The 10,387-nt window shown below is 41.5% G+C and overlaps 1 protein-coding gene across 1 annotated transcript in view; it reads right to left on the bottom strand.

Moving 5' to 3' along the window:
- Window positions 1-534: 534 nt before the first annotated feature.
- MRPL38 (mitochondrial ribosomal protein L38) overlaps window positions 535-10,387 on the bottom strand; it is a 494,289-nt gene continuing 484,436 nt past the window's right edge. The window contains exons 8-9 of the mRNA XM_044085174.1: window positions 7,840-7,976; window positions 535-1,303 (exon numbers count right to left, since the gene is read on the bottom strand). Of these exons, the coding sequence (XP_043941109.1) occupies window positions 1,167-1,303; window positions 7,840-7,976 (274 nt within the window). The 3' untranslated portion in view covers window positions 535-1,166. The remainder of the gene's footprint in view (window positions 1,304-7,839; window positions 7,977-10,387) is intronic.

A 10,387-nucleotide genomic window follows, 5' to 3' on the forward strand; every position in this document is an offset into this window, starting at 1 on the left:
GTGGCTGTACTCCAACAGCATCTTCTGCAACAGAATACTACCCCCAGGGAGCAAGAACAATATTTCATTTTGATGGTCTTTATCCTTTCTCCAAAGCTGTGTGACCATTGAGTTAGTATGTTCAAGGAATAAGGGATGGGGTCAATGCCCCCCTCATTTAGTTGAGTATTAAGTACTTAGCATTTGAAACTGAATTTTTGTATATTTTTTTTTTACATTAGATGTTGTTTTTTCTGTTAGTGATTTTAGAAATATATGTATATACATGGAGCTCATAACAGAATTTCTGACAAATCAAGAAGAATGTTGGTTTGCCTTAGTCAAACTCAAGCTTTCCTAGCCTCATTTCTACCATCCAGGTACTTGTCTATGCAGAAACGACAAACCACCCCTTTCCCAAGCTGCATTCACGATGAAGTATTTCTGAAACAATAAGGAATGACAGCACTGGAAAGTGAAATCAAGCCCTACAAAAAGAGTTTTCACCATTTAGAATTTCAGATATAAAACATTAATCTAAGCAATCTGGTAGACTATGGTAAGAAAATGTTTTATTAGCAATGCAAGACTCAACAGGCAAAACAACTTTTTTCAGATGTGAACCCCACACCACAGCTCGGATAAGTGGTTTGCTCAAAGTTGTACAGTATGTAAATGGAGATAACCAGAATTAAAACAAAGAGCTGCAGCCAATGACCTCTTCAGACTCTTATTACTGCACTAGGCTTCCACATTTAAAGAGTCAAGAGGTGCACATAAAGTCTGCATTGAACATGAATATAATTACTGCAGGAAGAGTGCAGCACCTCCGAGTATCATTCTGTTCTCACATTTGTGTTTCACAGACAAAACATTTTAAGACAGTAACAAAATGTCATCTGGAAGAAATTCCTTGGAGGCACAGTTATCCTTTATGGATATTCTCCAGAAAACAATTTCCAGTACCAGTATTCCACCTATCATCATGTAAAGCAGGCAGAAATCCAGTGTCCCAAGTCACTTTTAATATGGGTTATCTTGGTAAGGCTCCAAATATATTCACCTGCATGAACAGTTATACCACAGGTTCTGTCTTTAGTTAGTATCAGCAGCAGTTACCAGACTTTCAGCTGTTCCACATGACGATACTTCACAAGTCCATCCATCTCCAATACTCAAGCGCCAAATTAGTAAATACCATAAGTAGGTTCATCACTGTCTCTGTATCTGTCCAAGTATCTGAGAGGCTGACGATGTGGGTACTTCTTTTGCGGAGGATGGTAAACTGGTGGGCGGTCATATTCAAACACAGGCTCTTTCATATCTACCAAGCAGAAGAAAATGTGTGAAAAAGGAATGCAACACATCTTTATGTAAAGTGAAAGGAATGCATCACATCTTTGGTAAATTTATAAAAGATGATCTTTCTAGTTTTTCTGGAAAAACTCATTAGTTTAGGCTTAAGCATAACAACTGCTGTACTTCAAAGGCTAGTGTTTTTGATACAAAAAAATGCAGTGTGAAGTGATCTATTAAGACCTGCCTTTACAAAAATAGACATTATTTTTTTCTATTTTAGGGCCTTTTACAATGGAAAAAAAAAAAACAATTTTGCTTCATGTAATAATGAAAGTGGTCCAATATTTCCAGCACTTGTGGAACTGCAAAAATCATTTCAATATTGCCCATTTCACTACTCAGAAGTTAACCAAAAATGTATTTTCTAAACTAGACTTCACTGCCCAAAAACAGGCATTTTCTTAATTTAAGATCACTGTTTCAGCATGTTATTCAAGGATTATACTCACATGACATATGGTGAATACATTATTTTTTCCAGTCCTGTCCTGAAATATTACTAAGCTGACTGTATCTGCTGGTGCTAAAATCTCCAAATACAACACGTTTTAAAACTGAATAATGACAATATGTTCTTGTGAACACCAAATCTAACTAGTGAAGAGGAGTTATATCTTAGTGCAATACTTAACCCACTGATTTTGTCTAAAAGATTTTAGAATGAACAGATCCATTAAAAAAACAGCTCTACATACAAGGTATATTATAATCACAAACTGATATTTCTGTTTCATTTATTTACTCCTTATCACCACAGACCAAACAATGTGAACATATCACTAGGCAAATAGAAGTGTGCCACATGGAAACTTTCAGAAGGTCCCTGGTGCATGGTCCTCTAAAAATTAAACTTCATTTCTGACTAACAAAAAGTACAGTTGTGTACCTACCATAAATGTAGATGTTTGAGTGTATTCACTGTTGCAGTCATTACACTTGGGTTATCCTGCTGGCAGACGACCCATAGTCGGCCCGAGTTGCAAAGTCTTGATCGGCGTCGGTTGCCGTCGCCTCTTCCCTGACATCAGTGCGCCAGGGGTATAAAAGTTGCAACCGACGCCATTTTCTTCAGTTTTTCTTGCCCCAGATGTCAGGTGCCCCCACATATGAAGGCTGTAAAGATAAAAAAATATGCCAAACAACCATGCATATATTACTATAAACATTTCCTTCTTCTAAAAGCAAATACACCACATAGGTTGTATAGAGTTGAGAAGTACAGAATAGTCCCAGCAAAGAGGGGGATGGTTGGTGGGTAACCAGGACTGCAACAGTGAATACACTCGAACATCTACATTTATGGTAGGTACACAACTGTACTACGTTCATCGTGTTTCACTGTTGCAGTCATTACACTTGGGTAGAATCCCAAAGCTGAGGTAGGGTGGCTGGGTCTAGATTGGATTTGGCAGGGCTAACAAGCCCTGAAGAACTGCAGTGGCAAAGCCTGCTCTGGATTTGGAGTAGAGAGGTAGGTGGTAGTGCTTGGTAAAAGTGTGCACTGAGCTCCAGGTTGCAGCTTCTAATATGTCTTTGGTTGGTACTCCTCTGAGAAAAGCTGCTGAAGTGGCTGCTGCTCTGGTAGAATGAGGCCTAATGCCCTTAGGCACAGATTTGCCATGTTGTGCATAACAGAAGCGGATGCAGTGTCCTATCCATTTGGAGACTGTCTGCTTTGTAATAGGTTTTCCTTGTGATCCTGCAGCATATGCTACAAACAGTTGCTCAGTTTTTCTGAAAACTTTTGTTTTGTCCAAGTAAAATCATAGCTGCCTGTGTATATCCAAAGAGTGCAGAAGTCTTCCCCCTTTATTCTGGGGATTTGGGTAGAAAGTAGGCAAATGAATAGTTTGATTTAAGGCCATATTGGAAACCACTTTTGGCATGAATGTTTGGTTCGTCCTTAGAGAAACCCTGTCCTGGTGAAAAATGAGAAAAGGTTCCACAGCCATCAATACATGTAACTCTGAAACTCTTCTTGCTGAAGTTATTGCTAGGAGTAGAGCAGTTTTCCATGACAAGAATTTTAGATCAGCTGTGCTGGCTGGTTCAAATGGAGGCAGTGTTAGTTTTTCTAAAACAAAATTGAGGTCCCAAGTAGGTACTGGTGCTCTCCCAGAGGGTCTTATATTCTTTGCCCCTCTGAGGTACTGTTGTAGTAGAGGATGTGAAAAAATAGGAGGATCCGTATTGTAATGAGCTGAAATGGCAGAGGCATGGATTTTAATAGATGAAAAAGATAGGCCTTTGTCCAACATCTCAGTCATGTATTGCAAAATCTGAGGCACATTAGGGACCAGTGGGTCGAGCCCTTGTGCCTGGTTTCAAGCACAGAATCTCTTCCATTTTTCTGCATAAGATTTCCTAGTGCTGGGTCTCCTGGCTTCAAAATTACATTCATAACAGCTTTAGAGAGAAGTGCAGTCTGAGTGGCTACATTACCTGCCATGCTGCCAGGTTTAAGGTTCTGAGTTGACTGTGCAGAATCTGATTGTTTTGCTGTGTCAGAAGATGAGGGATTTGAGGTAGAGGCCAAGGTGGGCCTTGGGACAAAATCTTTAGGATTGGGTACCAGTGCTGGCGTGGCCAGTCTGGTGCAATCAGGATAATTTTTGGCCTTTCGTCTGACTTTTAGAAGCACCTTGGTGAGTACAGGCATCGGAGGGAAGGCATAGACTGTCAGGTTTTTCCAGCTGAAAGATAGAGCATCCACTTTCCATGCTTGAGAGTGATAAGTCCTTGTGCAAAATTTCTGTAATTGGCAATTGTGAGGGGAGGCAAAAAGATCTATGTCTGGGCGTCCCCACTCCCTTGTTATCATGTTGAACACTTGTGGATTTAGCTTCCATTCGTGAGGATCCATGAGATTTCTGCTTAGTTCGTCTGCCAGTGTATTTTTTGTTTCTGGCAGGAATTGTGCTTGCAGATGTACCTGGTAGGTCAGTGCTGTGTTCCACAAAGTCATGGCTTGTCTGCATAGGGGGTAGGAATGTGTGCCACCTTGCTCGTTTATGTACCACATAACTGTGGTATTGTCCGTCTTTATTAATAATTGTCCAGGATGTATTAGGTCCTTGAAGGCTGTCAGGGCATTCTGTACAGCTAGCATCTCTTTTTGATTGATGTGAAGATGTATTTGTTCCTTGGGCCATGTGCCCCGAATACATTTTCCTGCTATATGTTCTCCCCAGGCATAATCCGATGCATCCGCTGTTATTGTCTGCCTGGCCGTAGGTAAGGTGAAAGGGTGTCCCCCTTTTTGTGGTGACAGGCCTGGGACCACCATCGAAACTCCTGTTATAGGCAGGGAATCAAGGTTATGATGGTCTCCAGGCTGTGACAATGCTGAATCCAAACACTTTTTAGATACCATTGTAGTTGCCTCATATGCAGTTTGGCATTTGGAATTAGTAAAATGCAAGATGCCATGAAACCCAGGGCCTGCAGAATTTTTCTTGCAGGGAGCTGGGTCTTTGTTTCCATCATTTGAAAGTAATAAGTCAGTTGCCTTTGTCTGGCGTGAGATAAGCCATCTGGGCAGTTGTATTTAAGCTTGCACCCAGGAATATTACCTCTTGAGAGGGCACTAGTTTTGATTTCTTTTCGTTTACTGTGTACCCTAGGCAAAATAGCAATCTTTTTACAAACGCCAGGTGCTTTAGAAGAATGTCCTTGCTCTCTGCTTGAATAATGCAGTCGTCCAAGTAGGGATATATTTGAATTCTTTTTTGTCTGCAAAATGCAATTACTGGTGCCAAGCATTCTGTGAAGACCCTGGGCGCAGTAGATAAGCCAAAGGGCAGTGCAGAGAACCGATAATGCATTGAGCCTGCTATAAATCTGAGGTATCTTCTGCACGATTGTCTGATTAGGACATGCAGGTATGCCTCCTTGAGATCCAAAGTAACTAGCCAAGCCTCTTTGCCCGGCATGGGCAGGAGTTGTTGTAGTGTTAACATTTTGAATTTTGGAACATCCAGGAAAGTATTTAGGATTGACAGGTACAGTATTGGTTCTTCATGCTTTGTCCTTTCTAGGTACTAGGAAAAGTCGTGAGTAAAATCCTTGGGCCTGTTCTTCTTGTGGAACTTTTTGAATAGCTCCCATATCCATAAGAGCAGTAATCTGTTTTTGTGCCTCTGCCCATTGGTTTTGTGGCAGGTTTGGCATACCTTTTGGTTTTGGAAGCGTGTGGAAGTGGAACCTGTACCCTTGAGAAACTATATTCAACATCCACTGGTCTTGGGTGATCCTGTGCCAATTTTTTGGGAAAAGTGCTAGCTTTCCCCCTAGGGGTGCTGTCAACTGGTAAGAGCTTGGCATTTGCAGAGGGAAGTCATTGTGACTGTTTCCTTTAAGGGTGTGATTTGTCTTCTCCTCCTTTGGGGACTGAAGCACCCCATTGTTTAGGTCTGTAGGAGCCTTGGGGCTGAGATCTGCCTCTTGGGTGTCTGTATCTGCCTCTTTGTGGCCTGTCTGACACTGGAAAGGACCAATTTTTTGAAGGCCAGTTTCTGCTAAATCTAGGTGGCTGAACCTGTAAGAAATCTTTCACAGTTTGCATTGACTTTGCTTTATCCTCCATTTTCTTTAACACCTCTTCTGCCTTAACACCAAACAAAGTATCATGCTGTAGTGGAGTATCCAATAATTTTACTTTAACATGGTCAGGTAAACTTTGTTCTTTTAACCAAGCATGTTTTCGAATAACTGAGCCTGTAACTGCGGCTCTACAAAAAGCCTCTAATGAATCAAAACCACATTGCAGAGTATGCTTTCCCACGTGTTCAACTGCATGCAATAAATCCTGCATTTCTTTACTGTCAGGACCTTCTATATTTGTAACCATTTTCTGCTTTAACAATGACATGAGATACTGTTGATATTTAAGCATGTGAAACTGACAGTTTAAAGCTCTTACAGCTAAAGTAGCAGAAGTGTAAACTCCCCCCATCTGTCCAGAGCTCTGGAATCCATATCTAAGGGGACAGGATTTTTGGCAGTGGAAGCTTTAACCCCTTTAGGACCCTGAGAAATAGTTTATGGGTCTGCAGCAGGGTTTTTGTAAAGAAATTTATGAGAGTCAGGGACCCTGTAGTACCTGTCTGGCTTTACTGGTGCAGGGGGTAAAGAATCTGGAGACAGACTGGATTCAGGAAAAAACATCATCTACAATATCAAGCACAGGGGGGATAGCTAGGGGCCTGTGCTGAGGTAACAGAAGGAAATCTCTGAGCTTTTTCTTGGATTCTGAGTAATCCTGGCTCTCCCAATGGAAATGCTCCCTCATGGTGTGCAGGGTTTCCCCAAAAGAGTAATTCTCAGGCAGTGAGGCTGAAGGAATGGACCCTTCAGCATCAGAGTCCTCATAGAGAGGGAGAGAATAGCCCTGGTCAGAAGAAGAATCAGAAGAAATGGAAACCTGATCAGAGGAATCATAATCAGTGTCTTGCCTAGGCCTTTTGTCAGGAGGGGGATGGAAGCCCCTGATTAAAGTAATAAGGTCTTCGGCCATTTTAAGCATCTGTTTCTTTGGCATGGATGACTGTTCTGGAAAATGCTGCACTTGTTTCCTTGTCTTTAATGGTGTTTTTGACTTTGCCTTTGCTGCTGTAGTAGCTTTAATTGTAAGCTGTGAAGGTCTGAAAACACCCTCAGAAGCTGGTGCCTGCTCAGCGGCTCTGGACCCATCTGAGGGTATATTTTCCGTAGGCCCAATACCTTGAGTTTCCACAGGCCTCGGTGTCTCCACGTGGCTGTCGGTTACGGCCTGTGACTCTGAGGTAACGGGTGTCAGGGGCTGGAAAGCACCTCACTGAGAACCGGCGACTGGCCTAGAAGAGGCTTCGTCGTCGGTTTTGGACCTCGGATGCCTGTCTTTTTCTTTGTCGTTGTGCTTTTTTATACATTCCGGTCGTCGGTTGTTCCAATGGCATTATGTAATTAAATCTTCGTCCAAAATAATGTAAAGCAAAATCAAACCGACATTTAATAGTGCGTTTATTGAATCTAGCACAAAACCGACAACTAGTAACGTTGTGGTCAGGGCCTAGGCAAGGAATGCAGTAAGAGTGAAAGTCCTTATGAGGTATTTGCTTTCCACAAGAAATACAATTATTCACTTTTACTGACACTGGCCTGGAGCAAGAAAAATTTTCCCCAACGGGATACTTAGCTTTATTGAAGACTTCGGTTCTGAAATTCAATTTTGAAAATCTCAGGAGTCGGCCGACCGGCACTTGCGAACTGCTTTTGCTTCGGGCACCGCGTGGCAAGAAAGACTGAAGAAAATGGTGTCAGTTGCAACTTTTATACCCCTGGCGCACTGACGTCAGGGAAGAGGAGACAGCAACCGATGCCAGACCAAGACTTTGGAACTCGGGCTGACTACGGGTCGCCTGCCAGCAGGATAACCCAAGTGTAATGACTACAACAGTTAAAGACGATGAACATCTGGAGAGAATACAAATCTGTTGTACAGGCTTATGGTGTATAACTTACTCAACAGATGGTGGAACACCTGGGTGACAGATTCATCCCATCTGCTCTGAAAGAATGCCAGTCCAGCCGGAGTCATAAAATCTTGATACTTCTTATAGAAGTCATATGTATGAAACGTCCGCATCTTCAGAGAATGACTGAAAGAAGAAAAAATGTGTAAGATAAACAGCACAGCTCTCTTTCCAAGAAAATAACCAAGACTGCCAGCCCCAAGAGTTCAACACCTCTGGACCACTGAAGAAATCTACTGCAGTCAGTCAGTAGCTCCGCCTGTTATTAAACTTCATCTCAAAAAATCTTCAAATTTCACAATGCTCAATTAGCCTCAAAGTAAACCAAAACCCACCTCCTACTCCCTTTCATCCCATGCACAGGATACTGGAACTCTTGGAACTCTACACTGACCAGTTAATAATCTAGTCTCTTTAGAACATGCATTTGTCATTCTCAGTCCAAAGGTCTGGGATACTCACATTAGGGCTTCAAAGACACCTTCCCTGCTTTCATATCCAACCTTTCTCTTTACCTTGCAGAAACTGTGGCTTGGTGCTGCTTTCCCCTGCTACTTGGAAAACTTCACACTACCATTTTACTCATCTACTCCTCTACAGAATCCAAGTTATTGATCACAAGGTTACAGGGTCCTGTTGTCTTAACAATGCCTGATCTTATTATCAAGGGTGTAGCCAGAATTTTCAAATTTGTACTCAGAGTTCCCAGGATGATGCCCCCAATCAAGCCACACCCTGTCAGCAACTTGCTATCCACCCACCCCTACATACTGCTTCACAAGCACACCCCCTCACAAACTGCCTTCTCCTACCCAACCTGCAACAAATGTACACAACGAAACACATAATTTTATGAAACAGCAAAATAAAAATGGACATTTCCATCCAAATGTACATCTTCCCTGTGTAGAAAAGCACATAAAGCTGCTGTACATTTACATTATGGTAGAATTTACCCTGCATCCAGCTGGCCATTCATGAGTACGTTTTAATGCAATATGCTGTACTAAGCAGACATAGGGATTGATTGTGCCTACATCAACATTTCTTGGGTGGAAGATGTGCGACCCATGCCATCACAGGGTGATTATTCCTCCTCGTGCATGTGCATGCTTCTGTGCACCTGCTGAGGAAGGTTACCAAATTTCAGCTGGGCGAGCCAAATGCATGTTCAAGTTGCAACACTTGCCATTCCTTCTTCTGAGTAGAGACATGCCCATCTGTATGTTCCATCATGTACCCATGTTGCTAACAGAACATAGATTGCCTGTTTCTATGTGTGTGTGTGTGTTGTAATACTTTGCAATGTATGCATTTAATAATGATCTTGGGAGTTTTACACAGCAGTTAAGGTATTTGCTTCAGAGATACAAGGAACAGGGTTTGTTTCTCACCTTTGATCACTGTCTGGTTATTGGCCAGGCATGCAATAGTAAAAAAAAACTAGGTACCTAACCAGGCAAGTTAAGCAAGCATTAAACTTTGCTTAAGTGCACCTTTGCAGCGTAACACCACATAGAAGTGAAAATGCTTCTGTGGTTTTTGAACTGAAGTTATTAACAGTTTAATGCCTCTATCTAATCAGATAAGGTCCGAAAAGGAAATAAAAAGAGAGTAATTGAACAGATTTCCAATGGAGCAGCAAGCCAAGATTAACCCCAGGAAGGAAAGGAAAGCTGAAATATGTATACTGGTCCACGCCACCCCACCACCAGGATGAGAAGACTATGCAGTTAGTAAGTAAAACTAAAAAGTAATTCAGGCCAGGGGGTAATAGGATGTTCTGGAATATTTTACTGAAAGATAGGTATCTATTCTTACCTCGGACCAAAAGCAAGAAATTGCCACCCCTTTGTCAATTACCTCCCTATCTCTCTGTGACATTACGGTCAGTCCATTATAGATCATGTTTATTTAAATCAGTCACAAGTATCCTGTCACTTTCTTTTTCTGATTCTCTTAGGAGAAAAAAAGTATAGTAGACGTGATTTCTCTCTCTCTCTCTCTCTGTGTGTGTGTGTATATATATATATATATATATATATATATATATATATATATATATATATATATATATATATATATATATATATAGTATACTGTCGGTCTGTCTTCCCTGCTAAACATAAGTGAAATTACAGTGCTGAGTGCAAGTAACATTAAAATTAAAGTACTGAGTGCAATTAAAGGAAAACAATGGGATAACAAATAGAAAAACTCTATCTGTTGTCTCCTTAAGTCCCCCTTATGTGCTACAGGCCAAAAACAATAATAACCGCAGCTTTAAAATAAAATCACCAAAACTGTTTTACAGCTTACCTTCCTAACCCTCCGTACTATATTAGTTTCCATTTTAAAAAACAAAATGAAAAACGGCTTTCCGGCTCAGAAATAATTATGTCACATCTGCCTCAAGTAGATCCCAGGACGTTTCCTCCCCCAAAGTGTCGTAAACTCTGCCTTATTAGCATGCTGTTTTGAAGCCCCTGTGATCCGCTCACATTTTGACGCCATTGCCACCTTGGTCAGCCCACTAT

This window comes from Protopterus annectens, chromosome 10.part0, assembly GCF_019279795.1.
Source record: "Protopterus annectens isolate FY-2018-M chromosome 10.part0, PAN1.0, whole genome shotgun sequence".
Lineage (NCBI taxonomy): Eukaryota > Metazoa > Chordata > Ceratodontiformes > Protopteridae > Protopterus > Protopterus annectens.